Source organism: Hoplias malabaricus, chromosome 18, assembly GCF_029633855.1.
Source record: "Hoplias malabaricus isolate fHopMal1 chromosome 18, fHopMal1.hap1, whole genome shotgun sequence".
In the NCBI taxonomy this organism is placed as follows: domain Eukaryota; kingdom Metazoa; phylum Chordata; class Actinopteri; order Characiformes; family Erythrinidae; genus Hoplias; species Hoplias malabaricus.
In genome coordinates this window covers 6,771,855-6,796,072 of record NC_089817.1, presented here as the reverse complement: position 1 = coordinate 6,796,072, position 24,218 = coordinate 6,771,855, and the positions used below count along the sequence as shown (strand labels likewise).

At 41.0% G+C, this 24,218-nt stretch overlaps 1 protein-coding gene across 3 annotated transcripts in view; it reads left to right on the top strand.

Moving 5' to 3' along the window:
- The window catches only part of ptbp3 (polypyrimidine tract binding protein 3), a 69,191-nt gene continuing 44,973 nt past the window's right edge, over positions 1-24,218 (top strand). For 2 of the 3 annotated variants that reach the window (XM_066651649.1, XM_066651650.1), the window contains exon 1: positions 1-196. In XM_066651649.1, coding sequence (XP_066507746.1) covers positions 154-196 — 43 coding nt within the window. In that variant the 5' untranslated portion in view covers positions 1-153. Of the gene's footprint in view, positions 197-20,566; positions 20,730-24,218 lie in introns of those variants that run through there. The other variant, XM_066651651.1, reaches the window with a different exon arrangement.

Below are 24,218 nucleotides of genomic sequence, written 5' to 3'. Positions count from 1 at the left end.
TGTGCTCACGTCAGTAGCAGGAAGTGTGTATGTGTGTGAGCGTGTGTGTGCCTTTGTTGCTGCTTTTGCTGAGTGAAAATAGTGCTGGAGAGTCGACGGCTCTGCTGAAACGCAGCACACACACCCCTACATTTAATAATCTTCTTCCTTTCTATGGTCACCCTGTCGTTTAACCTCGTCACTGTGCAATGGATGGGTATGTGTTTCTTGTTTTGATTTTTTTTCTGCTTTCCTTCCTCATGCAACTTGGACCAAGTGCTTTCCTTGCTTTGCTTTCTATCAGGAGGTGTTTCTACTTTTGTATACACTGTAATAACGTGATATGCACAAATGATGGGACTATCTAGCAGAGCTCATATTTTTGTTGGGATTTATTTGGGGTAAAGTCAGGCAACTGAATGTACAAGTCTTTTAGAATATAATCTGTGTTAAAAAAAAAAATATATAGGTATATAATAGCGAGTCCCCCTCATTCGCCTGCTTCCTTTGCGAATTTTCTGTTCCACCTTAAATAGTGCAGCAGATCTCCTAGCGCCTCAGGCACAAGCACGTATCTGCTGCACTGTTTAAGGTGGAACGGAAAATTGGAAAAAGAAGCCAACTTCACTTCTCAAAACAAGTGTAATTTCGAGATATTCCGAGTGTGTATATATATTTTTTATGTCACTGTACTGTTATAGGGCGTTTTAACTTTGTAATTCAAAGCTAAATTTATAGACGAAGTCTGATCTACATGGAATTGTTCTAATTTAATAAACGTATTATGTGTGAACAATATTTACAATGTTTACATCTTATAAATCCACGCTTTTTGTGTTATTTTTGAATCCTAGATTTCTTGCCAAATAAAAAAACAATTTTTTTACTATGTTAAACACTAAACAATAACGTTAGAAACGGGTCTGCCATTTTAAAGCCATTAAGGGGCGTTTCTGTGGGAAGCGTAGGAAACATAAGAGATTGTGCTGAAAACAGACGTTAGCAGAATTATTTAACTTCTTATTACTCGTAATAAGAGAGAATATATTGTTCAGATATAATGCTAAGCTGTGTATGAGACTTTATATATTTCAGAGCTGTCTTGTTTACAGCTCGTTGGTGTGGGCGGGGGGCTCTGTGGCGCAGCCACTCCAGGGTTTTTATTTAGCCGTTTTTTCTAAAATGTTTACAGTGTCTTTCTTTATCTTCATATTTATGGCACGGAATAGTTTCGGGCTCTCTAGCGTCGAGGACTTTACTTTATTTGCCATAATGCTACCTTTTGTCATTTCTGGCGCCTTTAGCATGACTTCTAATTTATTTATTTATTTATTTATTTTAACATGAGTTCTATAAAATAGGCTTGTGGACTTTTATGTACGGAAAAACAGACACAAACCGTTTTATTGCTTCAAAAATGGCTCTCTTGGAGGTTATGTTTTTGCACTGCTATACATAAGATTCATTAACACTCCATAAAGGTTTTTAGTTTTTTAAATATTTTGAAGTAGGAGTCGTGTGTTGTTATTTTACTAACTGTCTATTGAGTAATATCTGATTAAGTCCCCAAAAACGAATACGATTTTCTCAAAACCAAATATTTATTCCCCTAACGCCTTAAAAGTGGCTTGGACGTTAACTCCACACCTTCACCTTCATTCAGTATGTGCAGATCTATCAATCCATGCCTCTGTTTCCATACTAGCCTGGAGCATGAAAGCCCTGCCCTGCAAGTAGGTGACGCTGGTTCCGTAGGTTTATGATGTATGAAACTCTGGTTGCCTGAAACCACTTGTTTGAGATGCTGTCTTTGTTACACTTCTGATTCAGTGCAGAAATGCTCAGCCATGGAGTTGACTGCTTGTGGGTCATTAGCGGAATAGCTCTGATTTCTTTAATTACCTTCTGTTTGACACATTACGTCACGTTATTAGACTATAGTTTCTAGCTTGACCACTTGCATTTATTTTTTTTTTTGTTTATAAACTCAATTTATTATGTTAATATAAGTTTGAAAAGTGCATGGCTGAAAATCAAATGACTCCCTACTTCCTGTCTAGTGGAATACTATTTTTCAGAACCAGCGCATTCACGCATTAGCACTGATTCATCCTACAGCACCGTAGCTCCTCCCATTCACAGCCCAACGATCATATAAGAATGATGTACACCTTCTGCTCATGCACAAACTCAAAAAATACATCAGTGTGTCATCATATGCCTCAGGACAAAAGAATAAAACAAGAGAGTAATGCAGAACGAGTACTTTAAAGCCTATAATAACTTGAAGGTGTGTCTTTGCCTTCTCAAAACATAAGAATGGGACAGATTCCCAAAGTGTACATAGCTGACCTTTTTCTGGGTGCTATTTATATATATTTTTGTCTAAAAAAATTATTTATTTATTTATTTTTGTTGCTTTTTTTTAACAGCTTTTTATAGCACATGTTGGTAGTCCAACCAGCTGCATTACAGAATTGAAAGCATCAGATTATTGTTCTTTTCCCTCACTCTCTGGGGATTTCCAAGGCCAAAACCCCTCCCACACCAGTCTCCCATTAGCAAGCATTAAGCTGCGTAAGAATGCGCTTACTTAATGTGGTGTGTTTCCAGTTTAAACACACAGACTTCCATATTTCCATGAGCATTTGCTATAGATTATCAATGAGTTTGATTATAATGATCACACTAGCCAGGTTGGTGTGGGTGGGTATTTTGGAGGTTGTCCTACCAAAATCAAAGTCAAAATCTTTTGCACAGTGCAGTCAATGAAATGTAAACAAGGTCTTTCTTGGTAGATTGATGTGGTATGATTCATTCTGAAGAGCTGCTTATGTTAAAACATTAAAAACATTCAAAACACTTAGGTACGATGTTGTGTGTATTTTGCTATGAATTCATTAAAGCATATTTTAGGCAGATGTTGTTCTTTAGAAACGTTGTATAACAGTGTCTTAAACATCAGGCAGTGTGTTTTAAAGCAACTTCTTGTTCTCGGTTCCTGAAAGAACGCTTTTAAGGGCATTACAAGTTCAGATGTCTGGTTCCTACTGTGAAGATTTTTGACACGGTACATTTCTCTAGGGCAGGGCATTAAAAAAAAACAGGGTAACGATTCAGCATTTTATAATTTTCTATGGACGACTGTTTTCAGAGGTTTGAACTAGGTTATATTCACTGATGGCAGAGCGTCATGTGATCGGAGGTGTTATATATATATTTTGATGACTTTTTTGATATTTTAAAGGTGAAAAAGTCTGGAAAAAACAGTCTTAGTTTGGTCAAAACCCATATGGATGCCCTTATGACCCACAGCAGTTGTGTATTGTGCGACTGTCAAGCAAGAAGTGAAAATGTTGCTTGTTGTATTTTTAATGAGATCTGGTACAATGGATGTAATACACACTTTTTACTTTTTTCTTAAGAGCTCATCTAAATAAAAAATGAACCAAGACACTGCACTATTAATAGCCCTAGTAGAGTCTTTGTGGAGTGACTTACCAGGGCGAGGTTATGTGGAAATTGTGGCCAAGGTGCCCCAGAGAGAAAGAGAGAGACTTTACTCACTCCTCTGCAAACTGGATGAACCTGTCTTCAAACCTCATGCCCTCAGCTCACAAACAAGGTGACTGCTAAGCTTCAGTATCAGAGTATGTAGCAGAGTTTGGTATCCAGAAGTCATAAATGTGACCTGGAAGCTAATTTGTGCAACAACAGAATAAAAAAAACAATGTGTTTGTCCAATTTTGATAATATACATTTCTAAATGACTTTGCCTCAGGCTTTAGTTGTCTGTTGTCCACTCTTGTGAAAGCGTTGTTTTATAATAGGACTAGGGTTGTCATGAAACCAAAACCACACTTTAATAATAATAATTAAAAAAATGTTGTCACAAGGATTCAAGTCTTAAAACTGGATTTTATTAGTGTAATATTTCGTTTATTGTGTGTATAGACTGAGAAGTGAATGATGCTTTTTGGAACAAATGTACAGCCTGCTACTTCAGAATAAAAGCAGCAAGGAATATGATATTTTAATTGGTAAATACATATGTACTCTATACATTGCTGTAGTATTAATGCACATTTTGAATGTTTGATACTCCTTGCAACACTGTAAATAAAAAAGAAATGTCCAGCCCCTGACTGGCTTAGTAGCATGAATTAGCAATGCCCACACACACACATGGAAATATCTAATGTTGTAACCCAATAATCACTACAACAAAGTCAAGCTTGTGCTTCTCACGTGGCTGAATTTGTTCTCACTCTTATTCATTTTTACTCTCCTGCCTTGTCCTTTTTGTGGACAGGTTTTGACAAGTAATCTATGAGCGTATGTGATAAAAACAGATGAGGTTATTGCCAGAGGAAACACAGGGTGTCCCAAACCTAAGTGGCTTGTTAGACTTCAGGAAGTTTCTGTGTGAATAAGTGACAGTTCAACTCACTCACAGTAAATTACATCACTATGTTTTATGGCTGCACTTCCTGACATGCAAAAGACGGAAGTTTAGCCTTTCACCAAAAAGCTCAAACCCTTATATCCGCCACATTATGCATGAGTTGCAAGACTGCTACTGTACAAAGAGCTGAAAAAAAAGCTGAATTGTAGAGTAGATTATGGCCTTTTTGAAGTCTTGTTTAGGTTTGAAGTCTGAGTTTGACACGTGAACATGTTGAAATACACCCTCGGTGTGGATTGCAAGGAAATGATCTGTGTTGTGTTTTGAATAACCTGTTTTGAAATATTGGTTTCATGCTTTAAGAGAAACTATGCATCTAGGCCATAGATTGCTAAGCTTGGCACATGATTTACTCATTGTGCTATAAATGTTGCCTACGTTTCCTTGACATGCTAATGTGTAAAAAATGTCAACAAAGACTGTGGTCCAAAAAAACAAAAAAAAACCAAAAAGTCATTTCAGGACAGTGTACATTTTGCTTGTTGATCTAGCTGCATGCTGTCACTGTGCTTATGTTTCAAAGACTACAGCTTTTTTGGGGGGTATGCTGTAAAGGAAATGGCCCAGACCACATAATTACAGAAATCACACTTAAACACTGGTTGGCATGACTTGGCAGCAACAGTACTTTTTGTTAGCAGTGTGTTGGTTGCAGTGAGGTTAGTCCACTGTTGAGTATTCAGGGGATCTGTTGAGGTTCCAACAATGTAGCAGTACACCTGTTTATTTATATAAAATAAAATATGGGCATCTCAACATTGGAAGTAGCCCTTTCATGAAGAATGTTGCCCCTGTGAGGGTTTTTTACTGCAGGTGGAGTAGATCACATCTTAGTATATTACCTAAATATCTTAGTATACATTATGTAAATCGTTATTTATTTATTTTTAAATTGTATTTATTGTTCATAACTTTTTAAGAAGAACTTGGACACTGTTAGCACATTGTGTGAGGTGTTATGGCTTTGTTGAGCTGTTAGAGAGCAATGAGAGGGCAGAGAATGGCTTGATGTGAAAATGTTTCATGTTTTTCCACAGCGAAGGCCATAATGAGATTAAATGGACATATCTTAAATAACAAGTGCCATAATAAAAATATAATTTAAACACAGTGAAACACTTGTTTAAATGTGAATTTGCTTTCTAACGCATATGAAAAAACCAATTCACATGGAAACCTATTTAGATTGGAATTGCTTTTCCTTTTCCTCCTAGATTCACTCCTGCAGTTTTGGTTGTGTTAGGTTAGATAAGGAAAACTTAAAAAGGCTGCTTCTATATATAGAATGTTAAAATATATTTAATATTAAATATAAATAGTCATATCCATTTTAGGACCTTCACAAGACTCCAACATAAACAGAGCACTGCCTTTTTATGGGCCTCCTCAGCTGCTTCAGAACCGATCTCAATAAGTGGGTGTACCTCCCGTTCTAAATATACGGTAATAACCAAGCTCCCTCTCAGAGAAAGACGATGAAAAGCTGAAGTCCAGTGGGGCGACTACAGCACAAGTGAACAGCAGCCGGCAATGAGACAGACAGGAAATGCACTTTTCTCTGTGCGAGCCTTACTTTATTAAGGCCCTGGGCTACAGGAAGGACGGGTTCATGTGATGCTGCAGCCCTGCACAGCTGGGTCAATATGAAATCCAGTTTATCTTGTGGAGGCTAGAGCATTGTACTCGTATATGGTTATTAAATGTATTTAAAGGAAAATGAAGGAGTGCTATAGGGGTTATCAGGAATTAGAGATATGAAGGAGACAGGCAATGGGTGATACAGATACAAAAGACTAAAAATAAGCTGTCTTATTAGAATCTGTATTGGTAAGGTAACCCATGCCTATCCACATAAGTATAAACAATAATCCATGTTGGGTTCGCTTGTCGAGCTCTTTGGAATTGTGATTCCTTTCACTACAGTTGTTAACAATTCTCTAGTTTCTCTAGAAATGAGAATTAGTTTTATGTATTGGCTCTTTAATTGTTATTATTATTATTAGGTCAGACATATTGCCCTAGGTTTCTTGTGTATTGTTGATAAGGTTGTGTAAGGGCAGAGTGAAAGGGAACTGGTGTGAAGATACAGTGGATGTTTAGTCTGAATTTGTTTGCACATAGGTCTTTAGGCTGGTGTGTTTCAGCTTTGCTGGTGGGGGGGGGGTGTTTTCACGCCCCGTGCTTGCTGCTGCTCCGCCGATTGTTGCACTCGCCTTTGAAGCTGTGTCCACAGGTTGCTGTTTCCCCCCCTTCCCTGCAGTTTTATTTGCCAGCTCTTTTGTGTTTTATGTCTTTTCTCCACTTGTTAAACCCAATCGAAACAAACTTTGACAGTAACAGCTGGTCTTAGAGTTTCTGCTTGTCTTTGAGAAACTCTCTGTAAGTCATCAACTAAGGAAATAGTCTTTGTAAAATCTGTAATTTCCTTTGCTGTATGTAGGAATGTAGGGACACACAAAGATGTCATAAAACCGACGAGATTTTCAGCATGAGTCACATACGCTGACACGCTGACGGCATAACGTCAGCCTTTGTGACATTTTTAGAGCTGGGAATAAATCTCTTAAAGGGCCAATATGATGGGAATCAAAATGTCTTTTATTATTTTTTTAATAATAAATGGTGAGATGTTTGTAACTTTGAAAGTTGAACTGCCTTTTTAGTCAGCAGCAGTTTGCTCAGCCACTTAATACAGAAATTATAAAGAGAGGTTTTTACTATGTTTTAAATGAGGCACAATACAAGGTGGCCAATAAGAACAGATGTCATTTGCATATGTCCGTTGTGTTTATTTGTAGGGAATAAAGAGAGGTGGGGAAAAAAATACATAAGGCTTGTTTTGGACACATATATCTCACAAATGGATCTCTAGAAAAATATAATATAGCCAACAAAATACTGTGGGCACCTTTTAAGGAAAAAAACATGTTTTTGAGTCCTCATATGTGGAGCACATGGGTGCTTTCTCCAAACATACCCTCCACATTTCTCTCATAAACCTCAGCGTGTCTGGGCACTTTGTGCTGTGGCCGTTGCCTTTCTCCTTCTGCCGTTCCGCTAATTGTTGCCACTTGATCACATGCCTTTGAGCTGGCCAGTGTTTGTGTTTGTAAGAAGGCCGTAGAATTCCTTTCATGTTCGCCGTGGGCCTGTGTGGCCAAGATAGCGATATAAAAGGGAGATGGCTTTGAAAGACCTCCTGACATCCTGGCAAACCATCCTCGGCTTTGTTCCTAAGGACTTTTTCGTGTATTTCTTTGCAAATGGGAAGTTAGGTGAGTATTTTGAGTTTGGGAACAACTGCTAATATAATCCCCAGGACCGGTGCTTTCCTGGAGCTTTGGGAATGACTCTGGCAGGTAACATGTATATTTTGGGCAATTCTTTTGCTGCTGGTGAGTGTTTATGACTCCGCCTGTGTGTTCAGTATGTGATATTTTATGTAGAAGGATTTTACGGGGACATTCGTCATTTTTAATATTGACAAAGAAATCACAAAGTTTTGTTGCTATAAACCATGGTTCACTGGTTCAGCCAGTGAACTGTGACTCTTTCTGGGTATAAATGGCTTGGGATTTAGATTTTAAAATCAGTGAACAATTCTGTTATCTTGTTAATAACACCAGTGACAGAGCATTTAACATCTGACCACTCTGAAGGACTTTAATCTTAAATATTTAACTGACTCTGAAACACTGTAGTGTCATTTCATCTCGTCTTTAAATGTGCTTGAGGTGCTAAAGTTCTGAACGCGGTTAAAAGGCATGGTCTCATCAGTAAAGCATTAGTGGGGTCTCAGATGTTTTGCTGCTGGGGAACTCTGGTCACTCACTGAAGCTGTCTACTGCAAGGCAGAGGAAACAGTGTTGACCATTTCCTTGTTTTCCACCATTTCTCTTCCTGGTGAGCGCAGGGGCGAGGGATGATCTGGAAATTGTCTCCCAGAGCAAGTGACTCATTCTTTCCACTTTCCTGAAAATCTCTTTCAACAGTTTGCAGAGCTGCTGTCCATTCCCCCGAAGTCCAGCAGCATGGCACAAGATCAGCCTTGTCATTGTTTAAAGGGATTTGAAATTAAATTCAGTACAGGTTTTAAATTTGCATTTTTCTGTTTGATAAGACCTATATTCATGTTTTTTTTAAACGATATTAAGAAGGCTACCTCTGTCTCTTTTGTCTCTTTCTTTGACCAATATCAGTGCTTGTTTTTCTTGACTTTACAGAGTCCAAACTTTTTGTGTGTGTGCTTGTGCAAGGTTTTGCTGAAGGGAAATAAAATTTGGTCCAGGCAGTAGGAGAGTGTGTTGCTTTCTGCCTTACTTTTTGTCGAGCATGTTTATTCTTTTGAGAGCTTTTTCTCCCACTGGTTCTCAGAAAGCTCTCCTCTGCTCTGCGCTGCAGAAGCAGTGATGTTTACTGCACCAGATCCTAAAAAAAGCTTAGGAGAGAGTACTTTCTGCTCCTCGCTGTAGGTGGACAGGTGCCTGAAACAGGCGTCTTACCTGCTTCTCCCAATTCACTCTTTCAGAGTCCAGGTGAGGCTCCGTATACGGGTTGGTGATATGCTCCTAACAGAGAAATAAAACTCCCAGTCAGGTTTTTGTGATCTGTTTAATCAGAAAACATGGGATAAAGTAAGAAGTTTTATGTTGTGTCTTAGGTAGAATAGTTATATCCGAATACTTACTACTGTAGTTGCTTACAAAATAACCCCGCCTCCTCATCTGTCTCTCTCCAATCACAGCACTGGGCAACGCATCTAGTGAGAGAGCTAAGATGAAGTTAAACAGAGCAAAACAAACACAATAACCATTCATTCATTATCTGTAACCCTTATCCAGTTCAGGAGTTCAGGATCGCGGTGGGTCCAGAGCCTACCTGGAATCATTGGGCGGGAATACACCCTGGAGGGGGCGCCAGTCCTTCACAGGGTAGCACACACACATTCGCTCACACACTCACACCTACAGACACATTTGAGTCTGCAATCCACCTACCAACGTGTGTTTTTGGACCGTGGGAGGAAACCGGAGCACCCGGAGGAAACCCACGCAGACACAGGGAGAACACACCAACTCCTCACAGACAGTCACCCGGAGGAAACCCACACGGACACAGGGAGAACACACCAACTCCTCCTCACAGACAGTCACCCGGAGGAAACCCACGCAGACACAGGGAGAACACACCAACTCCTCACAGACAGTCACCCGGAGGAAACCCACGCAGACACAGGGAGAACACACCAACTCCTCACAGACAGTCACCCGGAGGAAACCCACGCGGACACAGGGAGAACATCCCACACTCCTCACAGACTGTCACCCGGAGGAAACCCACACGGACACAGGGAGAACACACCAACTCCTCACAGACAGTCACCCGGAGGAAACCCACGCAGACACAGGGAGAACACACCAACTCCTCACAGACTGTCACCCGGAGGAAACCCACACGGACACAGAGAGAACACCCCACACTCCTCACAGACAGTCACCCAGAGCGGGACTCGAACCCACAAATGGTGCGACTGCGACACAAACAAATGGTGAAAATGAGAACAAAAGAGAAAAAAGTAAATATATGATTAAACCCAGTGTTTCTCCTCAACCAGCAATTCTTAACACAGTACGAAAAGTTTTGTGGTATTTTGACTAAAGCATTTGTAAAAGGCATTTCATTAAGACCCCAGGGAACTGTGTTAACTTCTGGAAAAGTGGTGTAGTACGTCCCTTTTAAGGCTAATAAAGGCAGCATTGGTTTTATCAGACTTTTAACAAGTTAAGAGACAAAGCCAAAGGCCCAGAATCATCAGCCTGACACATGGCTGCTCTTGAGAAACAGAGACTTTTGCTCCCATCTGTTCCATGTTATTCAACAAAAAGCCAGGTTTTCCCCCCACTCCTGATGAAAACCCCAAATAGAGCAACGCCCCAACCAAGTGTTTTAGGGTGGCATGAGGGAACAGCCCTGAGCTTCACTGTGGTGCTTGAATGTTCAGCAGAGTTCCTCTATGTGGTCAGTACATCGGTGGAAATGACAGGGATTGGGTTTAGAGACGAAACCAGGCTCTTACACACCCCTCCTGATTCAACCCAAACACTATGTAGCCAAGTGCATCATGGGCACACATTTAAACAACTTCTCCTGTTACTCCCAACTTTCAGCCTTCATTTCACAACGTGGAATTAAATATTGATGTCACATGTCCTTGCCTGGTCCGGAAAGGAGTGCAGGGGCGATTTTTCCAAGACTGAGGTTTTAGTCTTTAACTAAATGGCTGACTCTGTTGGAGGTAATTCTACTCCCAAAATCATTTTAAGTGTAGGAATAGGCCAGTGCAGATCCTGTAGGGCAAATATTGTCAGTCATAGTACCTGTGACCAGCCATTTGTGTTAGAAAATCAAGCCTGCAGACCAGCTTTCTTCAATAATCTGTTATATTCAGTAAATGCACATATTCAGAGTTACTCCTGGTTTAAAACACACAAATTTTGCTTTGTACTGACACATAACAACAGTACACAGAAACACAGAAAACAAAACAGCCCTTTCTCACTGAATCCATTTTAAAAAATTAACAATAAAAGCTCTGCAAATTAGTTTTTAAAGCCCAATAATTCAGTTTAGTGGGTTACACTTTCACAAAAGTTTCGTACATAATGGCAATTTAAAGTGTTACAGAAACAGTATTGATTTAGTACTTAAATACTGCGGCAGTAAAACAAAAATAATGAAGGTAAAAAATTATAAAGCTAAGGTGTGGAGGGTTAACTTGAGGTGTAAACAGTAAAAACTACAAATACCATGTTTTCCCTCACCTAAGGGGACACCAAAAGAGGGTATTAAGATTGATAACATTAAGCAAAGAGGCTACTAATATATGAGGGGGCAGCAGGAAAAACCCATGGAAAAGAAGCAGCAAAAAAATAATAATAATGAATTTTAAAAAATTAAAGAATTTTAAGAAAAATGTAAAAAAAGAAAAAACAAAATTAAGTGATGGTACTGTAATATTGACAAGTTTTAATGTAGTGAAATGTAATGTAATTTGTTAGATACTTACTTAGATACAATATAAGGTTTTATACTTTTATTACACTAATTGGGAGCAAACCAAAAAAAAATGGCTAGGGGCATCTATTCCCTACTGTGTTACACTTCAGTCTCTTAAGACTGGAACTGGACACTTCTGCTCTACTGTATCTGTTGAAAGAACCTGTCAGTGATTCATAAACATCTGTAAAATGAGCACCTGCTGAAATGTCAGAAATGTGTTGTTTTGTTCTTCTCTTTTGTGATCACAGGAGAGAAACCCACATCCATGTCAGTCTTTCCCAGTTTATGACAGTGTTGCTGGGCATTCGCTATGAAAATGTGGCATTAAGTGATCGGATTGCTCTGTCATTCTGGACCACTCTGAACTTCAGCCTCGTCATCGCTGTGCTGACACGAGCAAATTGACTCAGACCCTGAAGACTGGTGACTGACGTGACACTGCAAAGTATCCGATTAGGATAAAAAAGCCACTCTTACAAGGGAAGAGCGCTAAGGAGAGTGCAGGCCAAATGCCGATTGTATTAATGACATTTTCACAGGATTCATTACGTGGTCCTTTTTCTTGAGACCATTTACTTTTGAATTGCCTTAATTCGGTGAAGAATGCCACAATCATATGACTACAAAATCCTGTTATTGCTTTTACCCTTCACAGGCCAATGTCGCCAAGTTCCCACAGTTTTTAGAACCAGCTGCAAATGTAGTAATGACACAAACGCTTAGCTTACGATGCCGGTTTCTTTGCTACTTTTATATCCCACTGACATGCACATTGGTCTGGATTAAATTTAGTTTTGATGCTTATTAAACAAATCACCATGTCATATTTCACACAAATCGCCATTTCACAATTAAGAATGAATTTAATTTCATTTAATTTAAGTTTACGTTTGTTTATGTAATTATCCCATGATTCCCGTGATGCCACTCCGTCAAATCAAAATAAAATCCATCCTTAATCAATAATTTTCCTGTGATCTTTAATCAGCATTTTTGCATTTTTTTTCAAAACATCTTTAGATAATTATTTTGATACTTTTTTTTTTTTATTCTCCATGAGTTACACATTTTATTTTTCACGCAATGGTTGGATTTTGCAGACATTTTGGAAAATAATTCCAAATAAATTCCATTTTAATTTCATTTTTTGTTACTTCTCATTAGTTCTAAAACTAAAAGTCAGTCCCGCTGCTTCATCGCCTACTTTATTCTTTTATCCTGCTGCAGAATTTTTATTCTGCTGTAGTTTAGCCTGTTTTCCTTTCTATTACAGATACTTAAAGGCCTGTCTATTGTTCCTGCTCCTCTGTTGTTTAAGCACATAATGACCTTAATGCTTTCAATTCCTGTTGAAGTCTCAACAAAGCCTGTGCTGCTGCTTCAATTGGCTTTTGAGTCCAAGGCCACACGGAACAAATTCTAAGTATCTATTTTATCGTAAGTGCAGTGTATCTTTCTGCCATGTTCTCCTCTCTGTTTTGACTGCTGTGTGTTGTTAGCACTCTGCTGGCATTGGGGCCTTTGCTGGCTGGCCTTGTTTTGGCTAGTGGGGACAGGAGCCTGGCTGTGAGGGCCATTGTTCTACTGTACTTACTGCATTTAGGCCCAAAGAAACTCCCCGCCCATCTCCTCGCTTCTCATCTGTGAGGAATGAGAACAATGTGGTGGCCCGACTGGACCTGGCTCCCTCGCCACTGCGCCCACTTTTTGTCTCGCCACCCTCCTCCACCCCCCACCCCCTGAACTAAGCTTCCAGTCTGATGGGCAGAAACCACTTCAGATACTGGGTTTAACTTAATCCACATGCATCAGGAAAGGGAAACTACCTGTGGGGAACTCGCAACCTGTTTATTTTTAAGCTGTGCTAGACCTAGGACATTTCTTAATAATTATTTTTACAACGTCAGCCTTGGCAAAACACATACCAAACAAGGTTTTTAACTGTAATGAGCATCCAGTTGAGTTTCTGTCAGTATTTTTGATTAAATAAAGCATGGAGAGTAACCTGTAACCTATCTTCTTGAACCATGTCACACTATTGACTCACCAAAGCATTTAATAGCTCTTTATTTTATTTTATTTACCTTTCCATGTTAGGATATTGTTGTTCCATCATGTCTGCAGAGTTGCCTGTTATACAGCCAAACGTCATTGGTTTAGCGGTATAATTAGGGTAATTACTTTCATTAAATGTCTTTATTTGGCCCCAGTTATGTTGGAGATCAATGTTTTACATGCTTCTTAATTTGTCTTGTCTTTTTCTTGGCTGGTGTCTTTCCTTTGGATTGACTGAACACTTTAAGGCTGTTGCAGCCTTTAATAAAGTACTTAATGAACTGCATTTGCCCTTACATCAGCCCCAGATCCTCCTACACTAGGAGCACAAACATCTGCTATTATTAGACACTTAATTAGTTGAAATAAAGAAGAGTTGAAATAAATGTGTAATAACAGCAAAAACAGAGTTGTGTCATACCTTGGCGTCCAAGGTTTGGGAATGTATACTTATTATTTTTTTTCTTTCAGTAAAGTCTATAGTGTTTTGTAATATTAATGTAATGTTAAAGTAATATACCAATGCCTGGGCGGCACGGTGGTGCAGCAGGTAGTGTCGCAGTCACACAACTCCAGGGACCTGGAGGTTGTGGGTTTGATTCGTGCTCTGAGTGACTGTCTGTGAGGAGTGTGGTGTGTTCTCCCTGTGTCTGCGTGGGTTTCCTCCGGGTGACTGTCTGTGATGAGTGTGGTGTGTTCTCCCTGTGTCCTCGTGGGTTTCCTCCGGGTGACTGTCTGTGAGGAGTGTGGTGTGTTCTCCCTGTGTCTGCGTGGGTTTCCTCCGGGTGACTGTCTGTGAGGAGTGTGGTGTGTTCTCCCTGTGTCCTCGTGGGTTTCCTCCGGGTGACTGTCTGTGAGTAGTGTGGTGTGTTCTCCCTGTGTCTGTGTGGGTTTCCTCCGGGTGACTGTCTGTGAGGAGTGTGGTGTGTTCTCCCTGTGTCCTCGTGGGTTTCCTCCGGGTGACTGTCTGTGAGGAGTGCGGTGTGTTCTCTCTGTGTCCGCGTGGGTTTCCTCCGGGTGACTGTCTGTGAGGAGTGCGGTGTGTTCTCTCTGTGTCCGCGTGGGTTACCTCCGGGTGACTGTCTGTGACGAGTGCGGTGTGTTCTCCCTGTGTCTACGTGGGTTTCCTCCGGGTGACTGTCTGTGACGAGTGTGGTGTGTTCTCTCTGTGTCTGTGTGGGTTTCCTCCGGGTGACTGTTTGTGACGAGTGTGGTGTGTTCTCCCTGTGTCTGTGTGGGTTTCCTCCCACAGTCCAAAAACACACGTTGGTAGGTGGATTGGTGACTCAAATGTGTCCGTAGGTGTGAGAGTGTGAGTGAATGTGTGTGTGTGTCTGTGTTGCCCTGTGAAGGACTGGCGCCCCCTCCAGGGTGTATTCTTGCCTTGCGCCCAATGATTCCAGGTAGGCTCTGGACCCACCCTGAACTGTATAAGGGTTACAGATAATGAATGAATGAATACTAATGCCTAGAGTACAGTGCATGCATCATGTAGAAAACAAATATGCATAAATAATTATATATATAACAAAAAATAGACAGAAGCCTCAAATAATTTTTATGAGGTTTTGGAGGTTTGTAAAAATACTAAATAAATATTTTTCCACACCTCCGTTGGTTAAACGTTGGTCACATTTTCTCTAGACCCAGATTATTCCTGTTATATTGCACTAAACTGGAGTCCATGTAGTTACTGAATAATAGCATAAACCATAGAATATAAAAGACTTCAAGAGTGATTGTTTGAGTTATGCCATCTCCTATTTCTACCACATGGAGTAACAATGACTCCAGTTCCCAAGATCCTCCAGGTAGTAGTGGAGCTTTGAGTGACAGCCTGAGCTCCAATCAGAGACTGTGTCAAAGCCGTCCCTCTCCAGAGTACTAATCGATCATATAAAGTCTTTGCATAGTATTGTCTCATGTTCTTTTTAATACACAAAGCATTCTTTGTTTATCTTTGCAGTTCTAATATACTGAACTGTCTTCTTGTAATTGTGGACCGTATCTTTAATGTAAAATGATCAGAAGCCTTTTTGTTGCAAATTTATTTTTAAATACTGCACAGTCCCCGTGTGTACTATGGCTGAAAATAAGTATATCACTTGTAGCCCTCGATACTGAACCCTGTTCTTGCGTTTATGGCTGTGGGTGACTGACAGCTCTCTGAAGCTTCTTTATGGACATGTGGTTGCCTTTGTTTTCTCTCTCCACATGACACAAAGCATGGTGGGTATAAGGCCTGTTTGCTGGGGGTGGATCGGATGGCCGTTCCGATCTGGCCTGGCTGTCGGCTGGGTTTCAGTTCTCCAGGCTTCGTTACCCTCCTACAATATTAAAAGGGAAACAGACACCAGGCTTTGACCACTCTTAGGCGGAGAGCAGTAACATGAGCAAGCAGTTCCTGTTCCTTCTCTGTCAGGAGACTACCAGCAGGTCAGGAGAGCTGTGTCCATTGCTGGTCTTTCATTAATATTTACATTTCTGTACAGCTCTGTGAGGCCGGAGGGGAACGTAGAACCTAGAAGGGCAGTATTTGTGTAAAATCTATGTGGATTGGTTTGGTGTTTTTGTGGTTTATGTGGTGTATGTACCTTAATTGGTATCGTTAGCCTGGCTGTGCTGCTGTATCCATTAGAAGGTGGCTGTTACCAGTGATGGTGTAATGTGATAGGAGGTGTTTCTCACTCGTAGCTCAAAGAACCAGTGTAGATGTTCCATGGAAATTGCAGACACTAAGCTCTCTGATTCTTATTGGTGTCACTTTTGTTATGTGATGTGTTATGTTTTTGAATTTGGTCCGGATTTGTTTTTATATTTGAGCGTAACGTTCTGCAGAATGGGAAAACTCTCCTTTACCATTTTGTCGTATACTTCATATTTATTGCCATGGAAACATTAAAAAGTAGCTACATCATATTGTATTGACATATAATTGGTTTAAAAAAACAGCACTGGCCAGATGTTTAGATTATGACCAGTATTTCAATATTTCAACATCTGATGACTTATTCACTGCATCAGTAGATATGTATGTGACAAACTATCAGATATTAGCTACTGCCCCTTATCCCCATTCTTTTGTAATCCCAGGAATATAACATATTTAATGCAAAATCTTGACGGAAATGGAGCCCTTTTTAGAACTTCCTGCAATGCATTTTCTGTTCCTGCCAGATTTTGTCTGAACGGCAGGATTGCTTTCACGCTCAAGGATCGTCATGTTCCGTCGACATCTGAGGTGTGATGTGGACCAGATAACCACCCACAAACTCTCTACCTTACATGAGAAAACATAATCAGCAGAAAATTCACTGGAGATTTCGTTCCAGACGCAAAACAATGGAATCATCTTCTGTGTCTGTGGCAGTCATTTTGGTGGTGGTAATGAGGGGTCAATGTCAGCCACTCTCGCAGCCAGTGGAGGTGTGTAGGTGTGTAGGTGTGTGTGAGGCACTCCTCTGCCTGCACTTAGGAATTGAGGGAATATGGCGGTGGTGTCTCCGTGATGTGATTTCAGTTATTCACCAGCTGTGGACTGATGGCAGGGACAGACCACTGCAACAGACATGATTTCAGTCCTTTTCAGTTCTGACAGTTCTGGCCATTTTTACATAAAATACTACAAAAGCAACACTGAACCTGATGATGTTATGTGTATAATAATAATAATAATCTATAGGCTAATAAATAAAACAACTGTTTACCAACTGCTAATCTAAAATGCACATTTTAGTTCAAAACAGTAGCACACAGTAGTGAATACATATATTTAAAAACATTATGAAGAATTGGGTAGAGTTTATTATGGTAAAATGGAGTTATTTAAGAATGGTGAGGGAAGAAAGCATGAAAGTGAGGGGAGAAAGAAAGAGTGAAAGGGAAGGAGAGAAAAAAGAGTGAAAGGGAAGGAGAGAAAAAAGAGTGAAAGCTAAAGGGGGAAAATTGATACTAATACTGCAGGCCTAATCCAATTGCTGTGGGATTTGTGAGAATGGTTTGTGTAGGGTGTGTGAGAATAGTTTTTTCCTGAACACTGGGATTGATGAGTCTGATGTGTTTCACACTGGGATTGATGAGTCTGATGTGTTTCACACTGGGATTGATGAGTCTGATGTGTTTCACACTGGGATTGATGAGTCTGATGTGTTTCACACTGGGATTGATGAGTCTGATGTGTTTCACACTGGGATTGATGAGTCTGATGTGTTTCACACTGGGATTGATGAGTCTGATGTGTTTCACACTGGGATTGATGAGTCTGATGTGTTTCACACTGGGATTGATGAGTCTGATGTGTTTCACACTGGGTTTGATGAGTCTGATGTGTTTCACACTGGGTTTGATGAGTCTGATGTGTTTCACACTGGGTTTGATGAGTCTGATGTGTTTCACACTGGGTTTGATGAGTCTGATGTGTTGTACACTGGGTTTGATGAGTCTGTTGTGTTGTACACTGGAATTGATGAGTCTGTTGTGTTGTACACTGGGATTGATGAGTCTGATGTGTTGTACACTGGGATTGATGAGTCTGATGTGTTTCACACTGGGATTGATGAGTCTGATGTGTTGTACACTGGGATTGATGAGTCTGAAGTGTTGTACACTGGGATTGATGAGTCTGATGTGTTGTACACTGGGATTGATGAGTCTGATGTGTTGTACACTGGGATTAGTGACAGAAAGATATTACTGGGTGTGTGGGCAGGACCTTGGTAGGGTGGTGAATGTATAAATCTGTTTCAAATGCTGTAACCGTCACTGCTCACATACGTCTATGCATCCTTTACATTGGAGTGGATTTGTGGCACTACATCCACTAGAGGGCAGTTCAGAGTCAAAAGTTTTAAAAGACAACAACAAAGAATATAGCAATGATGTTCGTGTAGCATTATTTATGTTATTTACTAAAAGACTGTTATTTTCACTTATTTTCCCAGAGCTTGTGTTTCACTTGAACTATGGCTACACTGCCCCCACAGTTTCACGTGGCACTGCTCTATTCCATGTGTAACGTGCACAAATACAAACTAAATGAACGCAGAGTACGGACAGAAGGCTCCATGCATGTTCTCATTTAACGTTGAGAATAAATGAGCCTTAAGGTTGCCAGATGCTCAAAAATGGTCTATTTGTCCTATATGTAAGAAAGGATTATATACAATGTTTAATTTAATTAAGTTATTGAGCAGCAGTGTGTGTATCCCTCTGTAGTGATACACAAAACAAACCCATTGTCTTAGCCTCCTTTAACATTAGCATTAGCCCACTGTCAGCAGTGCTGCTTTAATTGAAGTGAGTGAGAGGCTGGCTGTGTTTGTCCAGTCGTATCCGGTTACTGATGAAGGGGCCGGCTTCAATAATAGATATCACAAACAATAGAGAGCGCACACACACACACACACACAAACTCCCCCACTCCCCCCTCACACAGGCATACACTACTAAACAGCTGTTTCCCCTGTGTACCACACTGCTCTGTTTCTAGGGAGATTGCTTGTCAACCTGTTGCACGCTCTTTCTCACTCTCTCCAGTTCACTCTCTCTCTCTCTCTCTCTCTCTCTCTCTCTCTCTCTCTCTCTCTCTCTCTCTCTCTCTCTCTCTCTCTCTCTCCTTGCTCTTTCTCACACTCCGAGTCTCCCTGTCTCCATTATTATCTTTCTCTCTCTTTTGTCCTCTCACATTCTTTCTCTCCCTCTCTCTCTCCATTATCTTCCTTACTCTTGTCATCTCTCACTCTTTCCATCTTCTCCCACACTTGTCTCTCTTGTCTTACTGTCCCTTTTCTCTCTCTCTCTCTCTCTCTCTCTGTCTTTTTCTTCACGTCTAATGATTTTATGCAACTAAGTGTAGACGTAGCTATTCTAGTACATTCTAACATTCTTTATGTGTATATACATGTACCCATTTCTTTTTCTGTCATATTATTTTTAATTCATTCATTCGTTCATTCATTGCCTGTAACCACTGATCCATTTCAGGGTTGTGGTGGGTCCGGAGCCTACCCAGAATCACTGGGAGAAAGGCAGGAACACACCATGGAGGGGGTGCCAGTACTTTGTGGGTTGACACACACACACACACACACACACACACACACACACACACACACACACATTCACTCACACCTATGGACACTTTTGAGTGGCCAAACCACTTACCAATGTGTGTTTTTGGACTGTGGGAGGAAACCGGAGCCCCCGGAGGAAACCCACGCAGACACAGGGAGAACACACCACACTCCTCACAGACAGTCACCCGGAGGAAACCCACACGGACACAGGGAGAACACACCACACTCCTCACAGACAGTCACCCGGAAGAAACCCACACGGACACAGGGAGAACACGCCACACTCCTCACAAACAGTTACCCGGAGGTAACCTACGCGGACACAGGGAGAACACGCCACACTCCTCAAAAACAGTTACCCGGAGGTAACCTACGCGGACACAGGGAGAACACACCACACTCCTCACAGACAGTCACCCGGAGGAAACCCACGCGGACTCAGGGAGAACACACCATACGCCTCACAGACAGTCACCCGGAGCGGGACTCAAACCCATCCCCTCCAGGTCCCTGGAGTTATGTGACTGCGACACTACCTGCAAATTTAATTTATTTTTAATATTTTATTACTTTCCCCTCTTTATCCTTTGCTCCCTTCATCCCTCCTTCTGTCCCTCCCTCTGTCTCTCTTTCTCTGTCATTCCTCCCTCTTCTCCTATATCTCTCTGTTACCTCTCTCTCTCTTTCTCTTGGTCTCTCATCGCTTCCTCTGTCTCTCTCTGCCCTCCCAGACTCTCCTCTCTTCCCTCCCTCTCTCCCACCCTCTATCTCTCACTCCTCCCTCCCTCTCACTCTTCCCTCCCTCTCTCTCACTTCCCCACCCACCCTTGTTTCTGTAGGCTCGTCTCCTCTCCCTTCTCTCTCTTACTCCTCTCTCGGCTCCAAATGGGCTTCTGACCCTCTCTCCTTTTCTCCTCTTCTTTTTCGCTTTCTTCCTCTCTTTATCTCTTTTCTCTTTATCTATCTGTCTCTCTCTCTCTCACTTTCATTCCCTTCCTTAATCCTGTCTCTACTCCCTTTCTCTACCGTGTCAGTTTTTGTTCTCTCACTTGTTTTTATCCACACCATTCATCTGACATGCGGCCGATATACTGCAGGTACGGTAACGTTCCAACTGCTTTTGTCTTATGTCTTTTTTTTTTAGGTTGATTCGTCTTTCTGCCTCTAGTCATCGTAGTTTGTGACGTGTAACAAGTGAACCAGCTGGTGTGGGTTGTTTCTGCACTTTCACTATTTCACTTTAACTGCTGAAAGGCAGTGTTGACGGCGCGAGAGGGCACAGGAAGAGCAATGTAGCAAGGTGTTTATCTCTTGCTTTTTTTCTTAGTAGTGATGGGCACAGTGAAAACACAATGTAATTTTCACGGCTGAATACACTTCTCAGAGTGTGTTGTCAATATTGATACACCTAAAATTCATTAGCGGCTACAGGAACCACTCGTTCCTGTTTGTTTTTAAATAGTCTTTGTAAGAGATAAAGAAATATTTATTTATAGGTGCTGCGTCGTTATTATTCAACATCAAAATGAAACCTCATAACTGTCACACACACATAGCACAAATATATATATATATATATATATATATATAATTTCAGAATCGCCCTGTTTTTGCTTTAAACAAATATCGCCAGTGAATAATAAATCAAAGCATTATTTTCATTTTGTTAATTTTAAGGCATTTAATTGGATGATATCCCAGCATTATCATTTCTGTTTTAAGAATCACTCTTTCATTAGACTAGATACGATTTAAAATATGTCACAGCGAAAAAAATGTGTTTCACTGAGTCCGTACACCATTTTAATGTGATTTAAATATTACAGGTCACTTTCCTTGGCACAAGACAAAAGTGTGTTGAATAAAATATTTAATTACCATTTAATGAAAAAACACATTGCATCATGGTCTCCAGTGTTAATAGGTCTGTAACTAATCCATGTGCATATGCCCAAATTTACTGCTGTAATTGCAGCTTAGATTGCTTGAGACTTATGGAGCTCTTTATGTGCTTTGTTGCTCTGTTGACTCCATCTGTTAGTGAGAGGAAGTCCCTGTGCACAGTGGCTCATCTCCAGTCTGCTTTAAATAAGTGACAGTCCAGTGTGTCTCTGCTGCGAAACAGTGCAGCGTAAAGAATATTAACCCAAGCGTGTGCTGAGCTGCGGTAACAGGTGGCTGGATGGGGACATCGCTGTTTACATCATTAATGAAGAATATGGGATAGCTAATCATTACAATCCATTGATTTTCCCACTTTTTAATTCAACCTTATTTTTTAGTGAACCTTGCTTTCAGTGGGACCCACTTGCATGGCTGAGAACGGTGTGAATTTTCTTTTTAAGTTTTCTAAAAACAGACCTAAATAATCATGTTTCCAAAAGCAAAATTATTGCTTTTTTACTGTAAATGTGTGAATAAACCCCAGGCTTAATTAAGAGAAAAGTAAAACCAGCCGTGTTACAGAAACAAGTTGAATTGAGCTGGAGAAAACAACAGAGACGTGAGAATAAAGAGGCAGGATAAACACATGTAAACGTACACACACACACACACACACCAAAAAAAAAAACGTTGTCCTTTGCACTGCAGGGTTACTGTTCGCTTATCATTTTTAAAGGAGCTAATTATCATTTTGTAGTTGTTAGTTTAAAGATACAGTAGAACCCCGGAAGGAGTTGGTGTGTTGTCCGCGTGGTTTTCCTCCGGGTGCTCCGGTTTCCTCCCACAGTCCAAAAACACACGTTGGTAGGTGGATTGGCGACTCCAAAGTGTCCGTAGGTGTGAGTGAATGTGTGTGTGTGTGTCTGTGTTGCCCTGTGAAGGACTGGCGCCCCCTCCAGGGTGTATTCCCGCCTTGCGCCCAATGATTCCAGGTAGGCTCTGGACCCACCGCGACCCTGAATTGGATAAGGGTTACAGATAATGAATGAATGAATAGAACCCCGGAAGTCAACCGTCTCTGAAGTCGACATAATTGGAATTCGACGCCAAATGTCGAGAAAATTTCGACTCAGGTCGACCTTAAAACTCGGAACCCGACCCGACCCACGCGACTTTTGTAAACAAACGAGTTGAGCTTAACTGACGCTACTTGGCGTCAGTTTACGGCGTCGTTCCACAAAGTTGGAAGCTTTTTGAGGTTGTGCTCCAGGTTTTTGCGTATTTTACGCGTTTTTGTGACTTTTTTTGAGCAGTATTACTTACCTAAGAGTGTAATTGTTGATCATTTTTGTAGGGAAATGGGGACATTTATGGTAAAAAATTGATGGTCGAGAACCAATTAATCGGTTTTCAGTTATTTCTTATGGGGAAATTCGATTCGGAACTCGACCGCATCAGTTGTCGACGTGAGTTCCGGAACAGGGTTCTACTGTATTTAAGTAGCCTGGCCCTGGCTGGTCTTGTATCTTGAATCCTGACCAATTCACTGGTGCCTTAGTCAAGGAAACCTCTAGAAAAGCAAACACACAAACCACCACAACTAATACAACCATACCGACCCAGAGTGCTGTTAAACGTCTGATGTACCTGTAAATTATTCAGTATTTAATGTGAACTGCTATGTGCTGCTCTAACAGCTTTGAATCCTTTGTGAACTACTATGAATTATCTATAAACTGATATGAATAATTTATAGCAATATCATTTATTCATTAATTCGTTATCTGTAACCGCTTATCCAGTTCAGGGTCGCGGATTTATAGCAATATAAGAGTATTTGGTAGCTTCTAAGGCTTACAAAGTAGGTTTAATTGATAGCACAAACTTTCTGTAAAGGTTTATTAAAGTTATTGAATTACACGCTACATGTTATTAAGCGTGAAGAACGTGCCGGCTCTCAATGAGAATGCCTTGTGTGTGTACTTTCACAGCTCGGTCAAGATCAGGCTTGGGTAGACTAAGTGGTATCTGTATCAACATGACATCTCCGTTTTCCCAGGGCATAAAACGCACGATAGGCTGTGGTTGAAGCAGTCAACAACACTAAGACACCATGACATCTTTCCTTTAAATCATACTGCGCAATCTGTTAGGACCTAATGGTGCAGATATTTGGCTGGGATGTTGTGAACACCCCATGGTGCTGGAGCTCAGTCAGTTGCGAGGATGTGCTTCTCTGAACCTGTCCCAGCACGCTGCTGATCTGTGAATCCAATAACAAGGCACTAGAAAACATCGGAAGGCCCAGGCATTGTTTTGTGTGTTGCATAACCTCTATAAAGCAGAGGGAGATTTTGGATTTTGTTGCTCTGTTGTTGTCTTTTTAGGAGAAGTCTCAGACTCCGGCCTTGACTTTTGACCCCACTGCGTCCAGGTGATGAGACCACTCGGCCTGGCTTTTGTTTTTATTCTCTCAGATGAGTGAGACCCATGAGGAGACCGATGAGGCTAAAAGATCTCCACTGCCTGGCGAGTGTCCAGACCCTCCGACAAAGAGCACATGCTGCCACACAAATTCACTTTTCAATTTTGCCTGATGGAAAAAACCTTATGGTCTGACAGTGCCGTGGTAACCAGGCAATTCGACCCAGCAACACGCAGTAGTAATAACCAGGGAGCTGAATGGCTTCAGGCTCCATGTA